Raw genomic sequence first — 20,827 nt, forward strand, 5'->3', positions numbered from 1 at the left:
ATGCTCACATTTAGTTTCTTACTCTACCGTCCGTAAAACAAAATTGCTTCCAACATAGTATCTATATATCACGTGAAACACTCCCCAAACGAGAGGATTTGTGTAACATCCCAATTTAAATTTTAATAGTTAATTTGGGTTAATAAAAATTTTGAAAAGTATTATTAATTATTATTATAAAAAAAAAGGTATGAAAAAAAAATAAATAAAAATAAAAAAAAATAAATAAAAATAAAAAAAATAATAATAATAAATAAAAAAAATAAAATATTATTAAATTATTTTATTATAATAATAAAAAGAAAGAAAGGAAAAGAAAGGAAGAAGAAGAAGAAAACGAATTTGCTTCGTCCGCCGCCTCAACAGTAACAATAATAAAATATAAAATAAAAAGAAAAGAAGAGAGAGAGAGAGAAAGTAATTAAAAAAAATGTGGGACCCACTGAATTTTATAAAAACTCACCTGTTCCTTCATTTCTTCATTCCTTCTTTCGTGCGTGAGCTTCGGAGAGAGAGAGCATCTGTGAGCCAAATTCACCGGTGCTGGGTTTTAAGGTAAGAGTTTTTAATAGGATATTTAGTGGTTTTGATTTTAAGCTTTTCAAGACTAAGTAAGTATTCTAAAAATTTTTCTTAGTCATCCTTCTTCTTTGGTTTCTGAGTTTGTAGTGGTAGAAAATTTAACATCTGGAAGAGGGATGAATTTATGTTGAATAAATATGGTTTTTGAGGTTGTCAGTAGTATAATGAATGTTATAGAGTATAAATTTGTTAATGATCTTTGAATTTATGGCTTATGGATAAAATTCTAGACTAGATCTGAAAATATATGTTGATTTATTGAGTTTAGATGATTATTTGGGATGATGAGAAATGATTATTATGGCTATAGGATTATGATTCTAAGCTAGAGACTTAATTTTTAATTTTTGAGTATTTTAGGTGCGAATTTATAAAATAAAAAGAAAATATTGATAATTAAAAGAGGAGTTAAAAATTATACTTAATAGTATTAACTATAGATTTGTATTAAGATTGAGATTAGGAATTATGTTATATTTTTATTCTATTATTAGAATTATTTTATTAGTTTCAAAAATTGAAACTAATATTTATAAATAATATGTTATTTTGTAGATTGTATTACTGGTGAAGATTGTGGTGAGAGAGAAATTTTTAAGGAATAATTTATTGAAAAAGCCACAAGGTAACCATGCTTTTAATTTGTGATTAGTGTTACTTCTTGTTAATTGGGTGATTATTGAGAAAATTATGAATTTTGTAATATTGTATAATTGTGCAATATTATTATGAATTTGTTTAATATTGTGGGAGGTGTTGGGAGACTTGCTATTGTGTTTTGTATTTATGTGCCACGTGGTACGCCCCTATTGGAGCTCAATAGGTGGTTTGTAAGGGCTCGGGCTAATCTACCTTTAGCCGGATAATTTAGTACCGAGTGAGGGCTACGGCTCGAGGTTAATGGAGGGATATAAGGATGGTTGTTTGTGTTTATTATAATATTTCTTATATTTGTTAGAATTATATTATTTTTAATTCTCACTTAGTAAGCACAACTTAACTGTTTGTATACACTATCATTAAATTGGCTTTGGTTACTGGGACTTTTGAGTCTCATATGTGGTTAACAATTTTCAGGAGAAGAGCCAAGAGTGACACGTGGAGGAGTCCCAGAGGCTTAGTGGTATAGATCCACTGTCTCTTTTGGGTATTTAATTTATGATTTATAATGTGTTATATGCCAATATTAGGACTTTTTTATGTTTATTGTCATTATATGAATATATAAATGTAATCATGCCTTTCAAACTATTTCTATTTTTGGTACAATTTGGATGACTGTAATTTAATATTTGGTTTACTTTGGATTGGTTTTTAAATGGCATGATTATAGGCCAAATAACTGGCTTGTGTTGAAATTGACTAAATTGCTTATTTTACTTGTTGGGAGTATAAGGATGGACAAATGTGATTTAGTTTACTTGTTGGGAGTATAAGGATGGACAAATGTGATTTAGCCTAATGGCATGTGGGAGGTAAAAATTTATCTGAAATGTTATAGTGTGTAAGTTGAAGCCAATTATAAAATATTTTATATTGAAATTATTGATATAAAAATGTGTTGGGTGTCTGTAACCCAACTATGGTTGAGTTAATTATTTAAAAAAAAAATTTGGTGTGTTACAATTTGAAACTCTCCCAGATCAACCAACAAACGAGGATTCCAATTTTTCGATGACTGTTAATGTTAATGACGTAAGCAATGCTTTTTTCACATCATTTAAACGCCACGTTTGATTCGAGTTCACAAACGTTGGCCCTCGGCCAACTCGTGGGGAATAAAACTGGGGCAAGGCTTGATCTACTTTTTGTGACCAATGGAAGTGAGAAAATGATACTTTTAAAAAATACTACTAAAGAACATCTCTAAAAAATTTTGTAATAGGTTATAACAAAAATTAATATATTTAATTAAAATACTCTCATTTATTAATTTTTTTACAACTCATCCTCATGGATAATTTTACTGGAGGATTTCTTATTTTCTGCTAACTTGATTTCTTTTCAATATATAGATTAAAAAAAAGAAATCCATTATTTTCTTATCTAAAATAGTAAAAATATGATTAATAGAATCTGATAAGAAAATCTTAAACCAACACAGAAATTTCAGTTTCTTCTAACTATCTTAAATTCGTCAAAGCTCATTATTTTTTCTTTTTTATCATGATTGGCTTTTTTCTCAAAGTTGCATTGAGATTTTGTACTATTAGCAGCTGTAAAATCTAAACCAATATGATTGATTTTCTTAACTCTATAGTTTCCTTTTTTTTTTTTGCTGTTTTCTTTTGAATTGATTGTTAAACATTTAGGCAACTCTATTTTTTTTTTAATTCATGTGTATCAGATGAGGATGATGACATATTCAATGAATCCATATTTAAATACATTGTGGATTGCAGCAATAAGTTTAAGATATTGCTAAAGAAAAGGAACAAGGTGAGGAGGAGGATGCAGATATATTGGTGAAGATAAAACAAAGGACTTCATTACCCGTAAGAAAGGCAGAAGTATTGTTTTGTCCAAAAAAAAAATGCTAATGAGATATTTTCTAGCTAAATTTTACTTATTCGTTGCTATAGATGATTTATTATTACATAATTCACGTAATGGCTATATATTATTACATATTTTATCATATTTTATAGGCGAATCTGAGGAGAAAGAAAATTAGGAAGATGCAAGGAGTACTTTTGCTTTTGTAAGACATATTCATGCATTGCTACAATCTCGATAGCAAAGTCCGTAACTACATGAATATAAATAGAATCCAGACTTGAAGATATTCGAGCCTGTTCTTTCCCACAAATATATGATAAAGTGATGATTGAGTTGGAGGAGCCTGATATGATAGGAAGAATGTTATATGTAGTAGGTATTATGAGATCACTAGTGAAAACATTAAAAAATAAGCAAACATCTTATGATTTATCTCATAGGACTGAACTAATGATATTATCGAAATTGCTAGACTCTTTATTATAAGAAATTGGATTATTCCTCTTAATTTTTTATCAGAGAAACAATTATCTCATAGGATTAGGGGTGATTTTTGTACTTATAATCATCCCCTACCTCTGTCAAAAGGTGGTAAATGATGATAGGATGGCTGCTCTTTGTACTCATTAAAAAAAAAAAATTGAAACGGCTTAATGTTTTTCAGTTTCCAATCACATGTTATGAAGTAACTAAATGTATTTAACTATAATGGAATACAAATAATATATGTTGCGATTATAGGCGCCAAATATGTGAACTATCCGTCCTAAATCTATCATTATAATTATCCCGGGATGCTCTACACTTAAAAGTTAAAACTAGTTACATTTAAATAATGTTGGTTTTATTTTGAAAGCTAATATAAAATAAAATGTGAAGCAATTTCCTTTTTTAATTTCGGGAAAAGAAGCCTCGTTCGTGTGACGGAGACACCGTGTCGCCATTCGTTGGGACAATTTATTACAAGGCGGGGAGTGAAAAAGCCCAGATCCGCAATAACGAATGCGTCAATCTTGACCGTTTATTTTGCCTCTCCTGAAAATCGAAAGGTGACGATTCCAGGAAATTGCTTACATCCCCGCGACGAAACTAACAACGTGCGGGGTTTCCTTCCTCTTTCTGTTATTCTTCCCGCAAATCGGATTTTCCTTTGTCGCGAAGTCGACTCTCTTTCTCTTGATTGTTTTCCCTACCTGCAATTCCGCCGATGCAAGAAACAGAACTTCACGATTTGTCCGACGACGCCGATTACGCTGCGTCGCAGCAACAGGTAACACCGTTGCCAATTTAGTTCCGAATGTGTCGCTTTCTTCCATGGAATTGGATTCGGTTAGGTTTAGGTGATTCGTTTGAATCTGTTCGAATCTACGCTTTTTTTTTTAAGGGATTATCACAAATTTAACTGGGTCAAGGAATTTTGTCGGTTTTATTGATTTGGATTAGGCATCATCCAGCATATTGCTGCGGAGCGACAGTAGTAAACAGAGCTCAAATAGTGAGCCAGACAGCGCCCAGCTAGTTTTTACGAAGGACAATGTCGCAATTCATCCGACTCAATTTGCTTCCGAAAGGATTAGTGGAAGACTGAAGTTGATTAAGCAAGGCTCTTCTCTGTTTATGGTATCCATTGATTGTTTTATTTATTTTTTTTTTTCCTTTTGGGGGAATGCAGTGTTTTTTTATGGAAATATCCATCTTCTCTTCGTTGTAGTCATGGATACCTTATACAGCGAACAATTCGAATGCCATGCTGTCTGAGAAAGGTAGTTCGCATTCGGACTTTGATATTTTGCCTGTATAGCTATCGTTCCATATATGCTGAAATTTATTCCTTTCTTATGTAGACAGAAACCTTTACACCATAAGGGCGGTGCCCTTTACTGACATCAGGTCCATTCGAAGACATACTCCTCCACTTGGGTGGCAATACATCATTGCTGTTTTGTCATCAGGTAAAGTAGAGCGTATGAACTACACAGATTTTATCATCTTTTTTTCGTATCCTTTCCCTGCGATCACTGTTTCATTCTCAAGTGTTGCGTATCATATTGACACTCGTCCATGGACGCTGTACCGTGGGATCGTTATCCATCCAGTTTGGATTTTAACACTCTGATAGTACATAAATGTTTTATTACAAAGATGTGGAGTTAATTATCTTATTCCAGCCATAATGGGGAGAAAATACACGGATTTATCTTTTTTCTTAATTGTAATAGATGCGATCACTTTGTTGGTGAAGGCATCTAATGTGGCAGGTTACAATTTCTCGCATTCAATGTGCAAGTTAGCAGAAACTAGAAAAGCAACCATTCTCTAAATAAATGAATCCATCATGGATGGCCTGTTCATTGACTCTGAATTTTATAAAATTAATGACATGGGTGTAATGAAGTACTTTTTTATTTTTTTTCCAAGATAAAGACTAGGTACTTTTTAATAAAACAATATAATTTTTTTATTTATTCTTATATTCAACTTTAGTAATGCTTAATTTATAACAATTGAAGTGTGTTGACTTAATTTGGTACTTTTACCAAGCTCTGCCATTTAAGACTTTCCTTTGTCTTTTCACATATATCATTGAATTTTAAAATGGTTCTGAAATATTTCTTCCTTTGTTGATGATAGATGAAATATCTAGCCAGTTTTTTCAAAGGGAACAGTGTCACAGTCGATCGGTCATGCATGCATGGTACAGATACATATTTTTTGCATTTCCACAAGAATATGGAAATAAATTTGCCACATCTATGCTTCCTGGATCTACAAGTACTTCATTTTTCATTAGTAATGATTTTTATTTTGCCAAGATCAGAAAATCTTCAACCAAATATTGTTCTCACATTAAGCATTCATATTTCCCTTTTCCTTTAATGATCTTATGATAAAATTTTATTGACCAAAAACATTTAGTTTTATTTTCAAATTGCCTGTTTACTCTTTGCATTTACCTTCAACTGTGCAAAATTGTTGGTTACCTATATACTTTCTCTCTTGAAGTCTCATTTGGCTCAGGCATGATTTTTTTCAGATATGCTTGTTATTCTAGTCGTATTTTTAACCAATATTTATCTGATCAGCAAGATCTTTGCGTCTGGCTGGCACTATTATTTTGTATGACTCAGTCTGTATCATGTTTTGTACTTTTTTTTTCCTTTTTTTTTGGGGGGGGGTGCATGCTTTGCAGGACTTGCATACCCACCTCTGTACTTTTACAATGGAGGAGTCAGAGAATTTCTTGCTACAATAAAGCAACATGTTCTTCTTGTAAGGTTAGTTTCTGGATTTGTGTCTTAAATTTTCTTTTCTTCTAACTCGCTTATTGATGATGCAATTACTGGTCTCTTCATGATATATTTGAAAATTTCAAATGTACCTTTTAATTGAGAAAGGATGAACTTCATGAGGTTTATCCCCAAGGCCTTTTGAATTCAATTATTTGAAGCCTATTACTTGTTCTTATCTAATCAACGAACACTTGTAGTTATTTTCTGTTTCTGGGTAGCATTTTTCTCAGCTAATGGTTTGTAGAGTGTTTATCTTGGTTTCATGATTAAAAGGGCAGATATGCTGAATATGTGTAGAGAACTTGTTCCTATAGTCCATATGGCAATTTAGTGATTTAATGCGAAACATTGTTTTAAATAATGTAATTTTATTGACTAAATTGCCATGTAGGCTATAGAAACAATGCATAGAGAACTCGTTCCTATAACCAATTAACCTTTCACATTGAGTTCTTTCTTTTAATTGACATCTATGATTCTTAAATATTGATTTGAAAAATGTTTTAAATCCCTTACAAAGTCTCTTGCAGGCTAAATTTGTAGCTGAATACTTGAGCTATTTTATGATTATTGTTTATGCAAATCAAACATTTTAAAAGTGTTTGGCTGTGAGGCATATGGGCATGATGCTATTTTATCAGTAAAAAAATTAATGCAATTTATATGCTTCTAAATTCATTTCCTTTTTGTTGTCATTAATGGCTAAGAGGTCCAAAAAAATGTAGCTAAATAATATTTTAAAAATGTTTCAATTTTGATATAGTTTGAGTGCCATTTTCAGGCAGATATATTTTCAACCTCCTTTTTTCTTGTTATGCTATATTTTCCAGATCTGCAGAAGACACGAATGTGTTCATTGTGAATGATTTAAAGAATCCTCTGCAGGTATGTGGGATGCGTGCAAAGTTGTTTGATTGGTTTTAGCAACTTGGTTGTTTATGTAGAGTGTCCCTAGCAATATTATTGTTGTTATATGCAGGAAAGTACACATAACTAGTGAGTCTCATAATTATGAGTTAATATCCCTATTTTATTCTGATTATCAGAATATTTGATGGATAGCTCATAAAAATGTCATCCTCTTGAAATTTTTAAACTTATAAAAGCTCACATGCAGTTATGCTTTTGCTCTGCTCTTTTAGTCTGTGATTAGTGCGCTAGTCTGCTTTCAAAAGGAAGATGTAGGCAGAAAGTTTAGAAGAAATTAAGAGCTTACATTTGGTATTTATCTTTAGGTCTCTAAAATGTTTTGTGATATATATGTATATATATATTTGATTTTCGCGCCCCTTTTATTTTGGCTTTCTTATTTTTCTATTTCTTGGATTGACTTCCAGAGGACATTGTCGTCATTGGAGATGCCCAGGGCTGTTTCTATTGCTTGTGAACCTTCAAATATATCAGCTAATGAGTCAACTTTGAATGAGAACCAAGAGAGGATTGATAGCGGTGCCAGTGATGGACATGCTGCTGTTTCTCAATATCATGGAAGATCAAGACATAGAGTTAATGATCCTGCCAGAGATATTTCTATTCAAGTTTTGGAGAAGTTCTCTCTTGTGACCAAATTTGCCCGTGAGACAACTTCACAACTCTTCAGTGATCAGAGTAATGGATTTGGTGCCATTGAGAGAAGTTTTGATGAGACTCCTTTTGATCATCACAACAAGTCTTCCAGTATAGGAGAAAAAATTCCTGATGAAAGTCCTGTTCCCTCAGATCCTCTGGAGGTAACCCTCCCTTCTGTGGGTGCTATTGCTACTATATTAAATGTTAACCACTCCCAATGGTTATCCACCACATATTCTGTCTGAGCTGGTTACCTTGTTTGGTACATTTTATGGGCTGGAAGGAATTTAGTAGTAAGCTTTTATTCTCCTTTCTGATTGTGAGTTACCTTGTGCTTGCAAGTAACACTTGCTATGCTGTGTTGCCAGACATACTTCAGAGTCTATAATTTAGAATAAGTGTATTTTTCATCCCGCCAAAATTTAAAATTTATCAACACAATAGCATTTGGAGGTATAAAAGGTGTGCAGATCTATCACTCTCCCATGTGAAAAAAATGTGCATGTAATAATTCTATCTGAATGTAAGGTGACAGGGATGCTATGGAAAAATGTTCCTACTATGTTAATTTCTTGTCCATGTGGTGCTTTTGTGGCTCCTCCCAATCTGTAAGATCAGATACTACTCATGATTTATTTTGGTTGTTGGGGGCGTTGCTTTGATGGTTTCATTTTGAGCATGCATACCAAGAGACTTATTTTACTATACATCTCATGTTTTTATACTTCAACAGGTGAATTTTGTTTTCCCCATTTTTCTTCCTCTTTACACCTAGCAATATCAATATCATTTTTTTGTTTCCCTCTACATGTAGTTTGATAAATTATCACAAGTATGGGGAAAACCACGGCAACTGCCTTTAGGTTATGATGAGGTGAGTTTTGATTTTCACTTTTTCTGTAATGTTTTTTTTTTTTCCTGTTGTTAATGCTTCTGTCAAGTTTAAGCAATGAATTTGTTGTGCAAATGCTCTCTGATCATGATCATCAATGTGTTTATACAATTCTTCTGTTTTTTATATGGATGAAATTATATGTAATAAAAAGCAATAAAGTGAAAAGTATTTATCAAGATACCATAATAGACTGGCTTGCTGAGAAATTTGGAGTCTGTGATTCCACATTCATGGATTTAGTCTAAGTTTTCATGCCCTAGTATTTCATGCAACTCGAGTCTTGGGGCCTATGGTTCCAAGCTCTTCCGACTTAGAGCCATAGGTTCTAAAATTGTGTCAACGTACTCTGGATCTTATTTATTTAGGTTTTTTAATTCTGCTAAAGCATTACAATCCAAAATAAGAGCATTCTAAAGTGGCAAAATGTTGCTTGTTGAACTGCTTGTGGCGGGTCTCATTTTTGCAGTGGGTTGGGTTCTTGGATTCTGAAGGGCGAGTAACAGATTCAGAAGCTTTAAGAAGGAGAATATTTTATGGAGGACTTGACCATGAGTTGCGGAATGAGGTCTGTGTTTAATAATATTTGTGATGATGTCCATCAGAGTAAATTTTTTGAAATTGGTCTCGCTCTTCCCTTACAAATCCTTATAAGAACGATAGGTTTGGGGATTTCTGTTGGGGTACTATTCATATGATTCAACATATGCTGAGAGGGAATATCTGAAGTCAGTCAAGAAGTCGGAGTACGAGACTATAAAGAGCCAGTGGCAGGTTTCCTCTTCTCCATGCCTTTTATATGCATCATTTTTAATATCTTACTGGGAATTAATAATAATTTGTTTATGCTCTTTTCTCTGTAGAGTATCCTCCCAGCACAGGCTAGAAGATTCACAAAATTCAGAGAGAGGAAAGGCCTAATTGACAAAGATGTGGTATGCTGGAAGCTAGTTCAGATGTTTATGAATTATCAAAAAGATTACATAACAGCAGTTGGATGGTGCACATGTAGTTTAACTGTCTTTTATTTTTGAAGGTGAGGACTGACAGAATTCTTGCTTTCTATGATGGGGATGATAATCCAAATGTGAATGTTCTACGGGATATCCTGTTGACTTATTCATTCTACAACTTTGACCTCGGTTATTGTCAGGTACTTATCAATGTGATGCATTGAACACCAGAATTTTGCTTCATGTTTTTTCCTTCAAAATGTTGGGATCTAAGAATCAATGACGGCTTCTCTTATCTATTCCTGTGCTTGGTTATCCTGGATGTTAAATAATTGATTAAGCAAAGAATTGTTCTCTGCAGCCAGGGTAGGAATATGTTAATAGCTAACATCTTTCTGCACCAAAGTAATTTATGGTACCACAAATCAAGAGTTGAGGTCCCTCATTTTTCCAACTTCCCATTACCATCCCTCCCCAATCTGACCCTGAAATTGGGGGGAAAAGGAAAGGTTAATAATTGAGAATTGACATTCCATATGTTTAGGCAATCTTATATTTGTTATCGTACAGGGTATGAGTGATCTTCTTTCCCCGATATATTTTGTAATGGGTGACGAATCAGAGGCATTTTGGTGTTTCGTAGCGCTTATGGAGCGTCTTGGACCCAACTTCAATCGTGATCAAAATGGCATGCATTCTCAACTTTTTGCATTATCTAAGGTTTACTCTCTCTCCCTCTCTCTCTCTCTCTCTACTTTTTGTGTGAGAACTTTCTTTTGATGCAGCAAGATGTTTCCTCTACAGTAGATTTCATGTGCTTATTTATTTGCTTGCCCATCAATTGCATCCCAACAATTGAATTGCAATTGTAGGTACCTCGTTGAGAGAACCATGCATTACCTGAATTAAGAAAAGGAAAGGAACATACAAATATGTTATAAATACAAATATTTCACAAATTGGAAAGCATAACTAGTGGATTTTCTCCCCATGAACTCCTTTCTAAATTTAGATTTCCTCTGATTGTCAAAATTAATGAGACTTTTTTGATGGGATGGCAAAATCATTGCTGGCATGATTGTCTTACAAGTATGGTATCCTTTTATAAACAAAAACACTGCACGTTTTGTTCCATTATCACATCCCTTGTGTCACTGAGGTCTGCTTTGAACCTCAATGTGATGGTGAAACTAATGACTACTATTTCACACTCGACGTCTCTTAAATCTCTGATCATGCATCCCAGAAAATATGAGCCGCATCTCTGATCTAAATATAAATATGCCCTTTTTTTGTTATTATAGAGATGTTATTAATCAAGTTGTTGTTATCCAGTTCAATGTGTTTCACAAACATTAGCATTGAGAGAGAAGTTGATAACTGAAACATAATGTTTCTGCAACTTAATTGTGCACCATTCTTCGAGAACTAAAAGCATAAAATACAAGCTGGAACTGATAATCTATGTCTGCAACTTATTTAGGAGCCTTGCATGTTATAAAGAGTCATCTGGTAAAATGTAAATCAAATCATACAAGAAGCTTTCATCATTGAAGCTGGGACTGATGATCTATGTCTGATAGTTTATCTATTTATCATCCTGTCATCAGTTTTGGACCAACACTGACAAAAGACATTTCTGTTGGGAACCTGTTACTAAGATGTATTCTTGTCAGTTTCCCTTGGCATTTCTGATTAATATTATATTTCTTTTTTGCAGTTGGTAGAGTTACTGGATAGTCCATTGCATAAATATTTTGAGCAGCATGACTGCTTGAATTATTTCTTTTGTTTCCGCTGGGTATTGATTCAATTTAAAAGGTCAGATTCCTTGAATCGCTGTCTTGGATCCGTAATTTCAGGCTATGTCTGAACTTAATAGTGTATTCCTCTAGATTGTTAAATGTATTTTCTTCCTTCTCATTTGCCAATTGAACTTAGTTTGGCAGTTCAGCAATGAGAAGTCTGTTTGACTGTCTTTGATAACAAAATATAGCAAGTAGTATTACATACTCAACTTCCTGCAAACACAACTGCATGTCTGGTCCTCGCTGAATCACTGGCTCCTTTTTGAACTTAATCTCTCGCTCTCTTTCTCCGAAGAGGTGCAATTGATCTTAGACTCAGAGAGTTAGGTTGTTAAGAATGTTATTCGGCAACGTAATACTTTCAAGCGAACATGCTTTACATTTGTGGAGATGATTCAGGAGGATATTTGCTTGCTGGATGATTTATAAATATTTTCCTAAAAGGGTCTTTAGTCTTGAGACATGTTCCTGAAAGGATCAAAGTCTTTTACACATTTCAACTAAATGGTTAATTTCTATAATACTTCCAATGTGGATTCCAATTGATGATGCGCTTGATTTCAGTGAAGTTATTGGATTTCTAGATTTACCAGTCCGACAGATTTAGCCTTGCATCGGTTCTCGCAGCGATGATTCGTTGCTGAATGAAACCTTAACTGACAAATATTTCACTTGACATTTCAGGGAGCTTGAGTTCGAGAGTACAATGCGTTTATGGGAGGTATTATGGACACATTATCCATGTGAGCATCTGCACCTGTATATGTGTGTGGCAATCCTGAAACGATACCGCAGTAAAATAATGGGGGAGAAGATGGATTTTGACACGCTTTTGAAGTTTATAAATGAGCTGAGTGGTCAGATTGACATTGATTCAAACATCATGGATGCAGAGGCTCTTTGTGTATGGGCTGGGGAAGATGGCGCCGCTCGAATACCTCCTGGAACCCCACCTTCGTTGCCTATAGACGATGTTTCATTGTACTCTCAACTAGAAGATGAAGTGCCATAGAGGATGATTATTCCCGTATCGTTCTTTTGTTAAACACAGTTTATATTTTTTATTTTTTGGTCAAGAGATTATGTTAGCTAATCAATTGCATTTGGCAATGACATGACATCGGTGTGTGGCAGGCATCATTTTACGTGTATTTTTCGGTATTAGTGTCTATTTGTTAGTTGACTGTCAGGTGTAAATACTTTACGAGCTAATTTATTGATCCATTTTCCATCCAAAAAGAAGTAATTGTACATGCGGGGATCAAATTATAACGTTACATCGGATGATAAATAATTAATTAGTTACTATTTGTTTGGCTTATGGGTGGAAATTTTAACTGGGGGGTTGAAATTAGGGAGAATTTTATTTAAGAATTAGGAATGTGACCTATTTATAAATTATACTTACTAAAATTTGAAACCACACTGTAGGATTAAAGCACTTTGTTGAACTTTTTTTTTTTTCAGAAAATGACCAAAATATTTTTCTTTTTTTTATACAGTATTAACAAGTCATTAAGTTAAGTTATAAAACTAACAAGTGTTGTTATGAAATTAATAAATAAAATTACGTGATTAACAAGTAATGCAATTTAATTGAAAGAGTATATATAGCATCATCTCTATTAAGAGTAAATAAATTATGTGACAAATATATTTTTAAGAATTGAAGTAATTATACTATATATGTATAAAAGATTATATATATATATATATATAATTGAAATGAAAACATTATCTAGTTTATCCGAAACACTGTAATGTATTAATTTAACCCTTTCCTATATGAATCTCATCATTTTCAACTAAATTGATAATTTGAAATGCAAAAATATCTTATAATTCATTATCATGTTTGCAAGAAGAACATATAACATTAATAATCATATTCAAGTTTTAAAAGAATGAATATATATCAACTGCTTCTTTACCTATATCAACAAGAGTTATTTATAATTGTTGAGCAAAAAGTGTGTATTATATGACTCTTATATTTTATTTAGAAAAAAATTAAAAAAATTGGTGGGCATACCCCGAGTCCCCTTTCCCCACCACTGTAGAAAAACTAGATCGTTTGAACATTGTAGCAATAAATGAGGATAGTGATGTTGGCTTGATACCTTTAGAGTGGATGGAGAAAGCCAATATAAATGGAATTGATTTCTCTCCATTATTATTATTATTATTTTGCTCCATTACTCTTCACTATAAATTTAAACTGTTTAAATTATACATTCAAAAATTATCAAATCTAATTTAATGGTCAAGATTTAGAACGATCCTTTCTCTACAAAAGGGGAAAGCCAACTGCGAGAGAAATTGGCCGGAAGCACCAAGCTATAAGCACATATCCATACTTGGTGCTCATGACAAAATATTAATTATTTTTATATTTTTAATAAATTTTTATTTAAATAGATACAAAATTAAAAGGAGAGATAATTTTTTAACTATCCCTCTATCAATAGATAAATAAAAAAATAAAAAATATAAATGAAAATCTTGCTCCCCCACAATCAAGAGTGCAAAGGAACAAGTTGGCATCAACCAAAAAAGAGAGAACCAAAAAGCAAAACCATTTTTCACGTGATTGATTATAACGAGCCACCCAGTCAATTATTCTCCTTGCTTGTGGAGCCATCATAAATCAAAAATCTTGTCATGGCCCCTTTGAATGAAACTAAATAATTAATTAATCACTCATCCTGATGAAGGTGCATTCCTGATATCACGAGCTTGTACAATTAAGTTGGTGGCAGCTATTGAGAGCGTGACACCGCCCCAAAACCTCGTTTTAACAAAACCCAGCTTGTCGCTTCTGCCGTGTCCTTGCTCACCTATCCGCATGTGCATCACCTATTTGCTCCCCCCAAATTAAGTTTATTCTTATTATAAAGCCCTTTTAATTAACTTATTGAAACCAAAAAAAGATAATTAAATTATTAATTTTATCTAAAAAATATACTCTAAATTTTACTTATATTTAAATAAAAAATTAAATTTGCATTACATATCCTCTCATAGTTAATGAATTTAAATAATGATAATATTAAAAATATATACAATTAATATTTCATTAAATATCTTATATTACTAAAAATATTTATCTCTTTTAAAAGATGCAGGGACTATTGTCAGAATGAGAAGCATTAGTGTTTGTTATGTCAGTTAAAGAACGCTCTTTGTTCTAAGCTAATCCCAATTACCCCCCCCCCCAAGTCCCCCACCCAAAATATCAACATTATCACAAGTATATTATAGGAACAGCAACTATCTCCGAGTTGTGAACATGGTTAATTTCAAATCATGCACAAGCATGAAACCTACAATTTAATTGCCACATGTTACAGCCAAATTGATTTATTTTGTTCATCTTGTGCGTGTATTATGTTTGAGTAAGCCAATTAGTACCCCTTTCTTTAGGTAAAATGCTGATTTTTTCAAAGTATTAAGGTCACGTTTGTTTATTAAAATAGAATGAAATTAAATAGATTAAAAAAATAAAGATAAAAATAAGATGATTAAAGGGGATAAATAAGCACATTTATAAGAGAGAGAGGTAATTTAATTTATGAGATTAAAAATTATTATTCATAAAATTTTTTGAGAGTGTGATAATTCTCACAATAGTATATATTAATGAGTTTTATCATATTTATTATGTAGAGAAGGGTGTTCTAGTTCATTTTTTTTTTTAATCCATTCCATTTCATTATATTGTAATAAGCTGACTTAAAAATAAAAGATACTTCCAATTAAAATTACTCCATACACTAATGTCATGGTGAATTCTTGAAAAAATTAAATACCACTCATATCGGCTGGATTTGATATAATCAGTAATTTATGAAATTATGGTTTATTGATTTTAAATAATATTATTTTTATTTTATCATGTACATTTGATTTCACTATTTTTTAATAAAAACAAATATATACTATATAGAATCAAAAAGTCTAATAATTATAATCAAAAATAAAAATAATCACGGGTTGGCATATTTCTCAATTAACTATCATCTGTTAGAAAAATCACATTTTTTTAGCATAATTAGTCAGTTACCACTCACACAATAAAATGTTGAAACAGAGTTATTCAACTAAAGAAAAACGGAAATATATACTCAGGATTTTTTTTTTTTTTTTGGCCAGCAGAAATAGTAGACATCAATCTTTGGTGACATGCATTAAAATTTGGAGTGCTAATATTACATAGATAAGTAATAGGGAAGGAATGGATCAAAACTCAAGAGGATTTTTTTTTTTTTTTTTTTTTGGCGTGTGTTGTGAGGGCATCAACTTTTCAAGGTATAAACGTTATCTAGTGGGGGAAAAAAAACATCTTTATAACCTTCATTGTGATGAGGGTGGATTTTTCTCCATTAATCTTTTCTTCTAATATTTCTTCACTCTAAATCTAAATTGTTTAAATTAAATTTATACTTTTAAAAATTATTAAATTTAATTTAACGATTTAAATTTACAGTAAGTCCTCATTTGCTCTCCTACATGGAGGACAAAAGTCAATTCCACCGTGAAATGAAATTCATGACTGACCTAAAAAATAAAGAGAAAACTCGATATACACAATTTTAGATTCGGTGAATCATTTGAATATAGTTATTCAATGAATATTTCATATGACACAATAACAACAAATTGAATTAATTGAAAGACATTTAAATATTTTATTATATAATACTCAAAAACATCAAATCTAATTTTTTAAAAAAATAGCATAACTAAATAATGTTTTAATCATGAGTATTGTTTTAAATTTTAAAAGAAAATATGTATAATATTGTTCAAATATTGATAAAATTTAACTGTCATAATTGAGACATTTATTAAATGAATGCAACCAAACTACTCACTAAATCAAAATTTCTGTAAACACTGTTTTTCTAAGCAGACATTCAATCACTGAATAGTGATAAAGTCAATATATAAAATACTAGTAGGTGTGGGTCTTAATCAAAATAACTATAATCTCTTAAACAAGAAGTTTTGAGTTTGAATTCTGCCCTTGAGAGAGTTAAATATGTAAAATATTGTTTAATAGATAATAACACATGACACATAATGAGAAATTTTTAAGTACATTTTCTACACTCATTTCAAGCACTGAGACGTGCCTTGTGAGATCCATTGTTAATCATTACGTTCGTTTTTTCATAATTGACCCCTCGCTTTCTGCCGCATATAAAAAATGTACCTAAAAATTTGTTAAGCACATGCATTATATAATAATCTTATTCTTCTTATGATGGATCATCCCCAGTCATGAGTTTCTTCAGCAGGAAGCTCTCTTGTCGTCTTCAATCCTGTTTCCATTTCCCCTGAAGCAACGTTAGGCTATTCGCAATTCGCACTATGGCATGAAGCATTGCGTGTGCGAATTGGACTCCAACCATCCGTAGTCTAAAGCTTCGGTTTCATACAGGACAATGGAATCCAAGTTCGTCATGAAAGGCTCATCGTCGAAACCAAACACCGCACTGTTCCCAGGCACAATCGGAAAATCTAGGTCACAGTGGAAGCTCTGCGTTTCGTCGATCCAAGAGTTTGTGATGTTACTGCTCTCCTCTTTCCTCGCATCGAGCAACTCTGTCTCTGTAATGCTTGCGGGAATCGGAAATTCGGAGTTTCTGGTCTGTGATTTCTTGCTGGTTTCTTGTTGATCGTTGTTTGAATCGATGGATTTCCTTTTGCCTCGAGGGCATCTCTTGTTCAAATGGGTATTCCAGTAGTTCTTCACTTCGTTGTCGGTTCTACCAGGAATTCTTCCAGCTATCAGCGACCATCTACATGAGATAGGAATTCCAGCGTACAATCAATTAATTAATATATATTAACGATTCATGACTGATTGAGTTTAATATAACTTGTTTTGATAGATTCTATATTTTTGGATTACATGACAAGTCAGTCAAAATGGTTTCATTTTATTGAACACACTAGTTGGGTGAATACGAGCGTTGTAGATGCTATATAACATTAAAAAAAAATGTATAAATCAATGCGCACCGGTTGCCAAGAAGCTTATGCAGTCTGATGATGAGGTCTTCTTCTTCTTCAGACATTCCTCCGCGTTTAATGTCAGGTCTCAAATAGTTCTTCCATCTTAGCCTGCAACTCTTCCCTCCTCTCTTCAGCCCTGCAATTTTAAAAATAATAATAAAAAGAAGAAGAAAAGCAGGAGTGACATGTGAGAGAAACCCTTTTTCTGTTAAACAACACATGATGGCTGCCATTTGGGAATAGGTAGAGGGTTGTGTTGGTGGAGATTTGTTTGAGAGCTATAAATATTTAAAGCAATCAGCACATAATGAGAATTGATAGGGACTGGCCGACACAGACGAAAGTGAACTTACCTGAATTTTTGGAAACTGCTTCCCAGTTTCCCTCACCGTGAGCTTCAATGTAGGTTTTCAGAACCAAGTCTTCCTCTGGCTTCCATAGATTCTTTTTGGGCTGTGGCTTCAGTGCCAGTCCTTTGCTTTCCATGAGGTGACTAATTTTCTGAAGCTGTGAGACAGAAAGTGAATTTCTGAGCGAGGAGTTATATAGGAATGAAATTCATAATGTCCATGCCCTCCTCCGTGCATGAATCATGAAGCGAAAAAGTTAAGGCTTTGAGGGCCCCGTATTTTCTATCAACTTTTGCTTTTTAATAATCATAACATTTACGTAAAGTATATTCATCCAAAAGACTTGCAGAAAAAGAAAAGAAAATCTCCAGTAATGGTGAATTTGGAATGCATGTGAAATCAAGCTTTTTTATTCATGAATTGTTGAACCGTAGAGGGCACCCAATATCCTTCTTCTGGGGTCAGGAATGAGAAAGTGACAGTCATCAGAAATTCTTTCTTCGCTACGTGGGAATGTCTGCCATTATAAGGCAGTGGCACTTTGGAATTATGCACCCTTTGCTTTTGCATGATTTAAGATTCAGTATAATGCTTTGGGTATATTTTGATTGATTCAGGAGCAGCTCAAGTTTCTAACTTTATGATCCTTTTAACTTTAGTGCAAAAGAAAAAATGCTATAAGATTAGTTCAGAATTAAGGGAATTGTGCTGCCGGCTGGACAGCCGCTGTTGCTTCAAGGGAGTTGGAACTGACTGGTTGGGTGTCTACATTACCACTTCCTCTAGCTGACTTGATTCTTAAAGACTCTGTGAGTCATTCAACTTCCTCTATGGACCAGCTGTTTGATGAGGCAGGCGGGGAAGGAATAGGTTGAGCGTGCCTATCAGTCATGTTTTCTTGAGTTTTGGTTCTGTCTTTTTTTGCTGTTTTTTACTGTTATTCTTCATTACTGTACTGTTGACTCTCTCATTTGCCTTGTTAATGATATGAAGTATTTCCATTGGAAAAAAGAAAAGAGCTCCAATCTGGTCATCCACTAAATGCATAGCCTATGCCTTTTGATATCCTTTTCACTGTCATTTGGTTGGAAATGTCATTTGGCTCTCTATTAGTTATTTACAATGGCATAGATAGAACTAATGCTGTCTCAGCGCATACTGAACGAATCCTTTTCCTTTTTTTTTGGGCCATGAACCAATTCTTCAATTATTAAATCTTTGGCATGTTACTAGCATCTTTATTTGGGCATATATCACACGTCAGTGCATCATCTTGTCTTACTTTATCTGTGGAAATCGGGAAGTGGGGCAATCAGCAATGCACTGAGATTGAGGCAAATGTAATTGGGTTGATATCATTGGAACTGAAATGCATGCATCAGCTGTGAGTTGGACCACGAGCTGGCAATTTTGGTGGTCTCTTACCTTATGGTGATAATGCCGGCGTTTTCAATAGTACTTGGGTCATTGGGGTAATAATATGACTCTCCCCTCTTGTTATGACTTGACAGTGTCGTACGCACTTCCTCCCTAGGTCTCTTCAAGTCTTGGTCTTTATCTGATGAACCAATAATTTCTATCTTTATGCCTTTTTGGTTCTCGGTCTTTGCAACTCTCAGGCAGTTCCTTTGTGTGAGGAAACCAATTTCTGTTTACTAGATCATGCTTCTGGAGAATGATTATTGTTTAATGCCAGGAACTAGTGTAAATAAAACGAAGTTTTTAAAGCTAAAATATAAACTCAAGTATTTATATGACATCATCCAATGTTGCAATCATAGTTATTAATAGGGTAGTGACGTTTAAACGATGGGTTTTGAGTTTGAAAATTAGTCTCTCTCTCTCTCTTTTTTAGTACACCCGGTTGTGATGGACCTAAAAAAGTGGTTTGCATTGTTATGAAATGAGGCCTCGTAAATGTACTTATTTGAAGTCAACACACTCATGTATAGCCGACATTTTGGATATTTAGTTCTCAATTCATTCCATAAAACTAATAGCTAGACATTTTGCTTCAAGTACCTAATCGAAAGGTGTTTCTTCTTAGCTCACAACTATAGCCACAACTCTCTAGGCTGGCTACCATTCAACTACCCTTCAAGTTTTCCCTCTCTGGAAAACGGCCAAGTTAGATCAAACATTTTGAAATATTCTTCAATGATAGTTAAAACAGTGATCCATTTCCTTATTTTCACTGCATGTCCATTGTTATTCTCTGTGATCTATTGATATTGGCCTGTCCAATCATTGTTGCAAGGCAAAGATTAATCCACCACCTTTTGTCTCTCTCTGTACAAGGAGAATAATGAGCCTTGAATCGAGGGTGTGAAACTGACAAATCCCTTTGTTTCACATTACTATTTGGCATGTATAGCATTTTTTTTTTCCTTTGGTTGGTAACTGTAGCTGATTCAAGGTCTGTCTGGCTCCTCCTTTCCAAATCTGAAAGAGAAAGACAGAATTTGGATGACTTGAACTGTATTACATGGAAAAAGAACAACCGGTTTTGCCAGATTTGCTGGATCATTATTGTTGATTTGGTTTTTGAGGAGAACCATGAGACGATACTGCACTGTGATATAGACTTGGTTTAATGGTTTCTAAGGGTACTTTTTCCAGTCACTTTTAAGCTGGAATGCATGCATGCATGTTTGGTGGGGGGGCCTGATAAGATTAAGATTCCCCTGGCGGCCTTTCTCATTTTTCATTATTGCACACCTTTGAGTAGAACTACTGAATATTTGTTCATAATTGATTTAATGTTGAGAGAGGTGATGTTCCTAAAAATATAGGTGTATTCTGATATTCCACCTTTTGTTATTCCCCTGCAAATTACATGAAACTTTACCCTAAAAAGTTAAAG

At 33.3% G+C, this 20,827-nt stretch overlaps 2 protein-coding genes across 2 annotated transcripts; one reads left to right on the plus strand and one right to left on the minus strand.

The window, feature by feature from the left end:
* Window positions 1–4,102: 4,102 nt before the first annotated feature.
* On the plus strand, window positions 4,103–12,790 carry LOC129320330 (uncharacterized). The gene is made up of 15 exons (XM_054965733.1): window positions 4,103–4,351; window positions 4,525–4,701; window positions 4,793–4,844; window positions 4,926–5,033; window positions 6,272–6,356; window positions 7,202–7,256; window positions 7,709–8,101; window positions 8,755–8,814; window positions 9,302–9,400; window positions 9,496–9,606; window positions 9,696–9,767; window positions 9,869–9,985; window positions 10,356–10,505; window positions 11,506–11,606; window positions 12,278–12,790. Exons 1-15 carry the CDS (start codon window positions 4,289–4,291, stop codon window positions 12,603–12,605), a joined length of 1,971 nt encoding a protein of 656 aa, XP_054821708.1. The 5' UTR covers window positions 4,103–4,288; the 3' UTR covers window positions 12,606–12,790.
* A 3,800-nt stretch (window positions 12,791–16,590) lies between these two features.
* Window positions 16,591–18,102, minus strand: LOC129320596 (transcription factor MYB82). The gene is made up of 3 exons (XM_054966122.1): window positions 17,968–18,102; window positions 17,621–17,750; window positions 16,591–17,397 (listed from the first exon to the last, which is right to left on the minus strand). The coding sequence occupies exons 1-3, from the start codon at window positions 18,098–18,100 to the stop codon at window positions 16,965–16,967; spliced, it is 696 nt and encodes a 231-aa protein (XP_054822097.1). The 5' UTR covers window positions 18,101–18,102; the 3' UTR covers window positions 16,591–16,964.
* Window positions 18,103–20,827: the final 2,725 nt, after the last annotated feature.

The sequence above is a fragment of the Prosopis cineraria genome, unplaced genomic scaffold (assembly GCF_029017545.1).
Source record: "Prosopis cineraria cultivar Desert tree isolate PC_DT_omini unplaced genomic scaffold, ASM2901754v1 PC9, whole genome shotgun sequence".
In the NCBI taxonomy this organism is placed as follows: Eukaryota; Viridiplantae; Streptophyta; class Magnoliopsida; order Fabales; family Fabaceae; genus Prosopis; species Prosopis cineraria.

Excerpts from the sequence above, each read along its gene's own strand:
- LOC129320596 (XM_054966122.1), bottom strand. The coding sequence starts at position 18,100 with ATGGAAAGCAAAGGACTGGCACTGAAGCCACAGCCCAAAAAGAATCTA. Across the intron at positions 17,751-17,967 it reads AGCAGTTTCCAAAAATTCAG|GGCTGAAGAGAGGAGGGAAG; the intron begins GTAAGTTCACTT and ends TTAAAATTGCAG. Across the intron at positions 17,398-17,620 it reads CATAAGCTTCTTGGCAACCG|ATGGTCGCTGATAGCTGGAA; the intron begins GTGCGCATTGAT and ends TATCTCATGTAG.
- LOC129320330 (XM_054965733.1), top strand. The coding sequence starts at position 4,289 with ATGCAAGAAACAGAACTTCACGATTTGTCCGACGACGCCGATTACGCT. Across the intron at positions 8,102-8,754 it reads TTCCCTCAGATCCTCTGGAG|TTTGATAAATTATCACAAGT; the intron begins GTAACCCTCCCT and ends CTCTACATGTAG. Across the intron at positions 9,607-9,695 it reads CTATAAAGAGCCAGTGGCAG|AGTATCCTCCCAGCACAGGC; the intron begins GTTTCCTCTTCT and ends TTTTCTCTGTAG.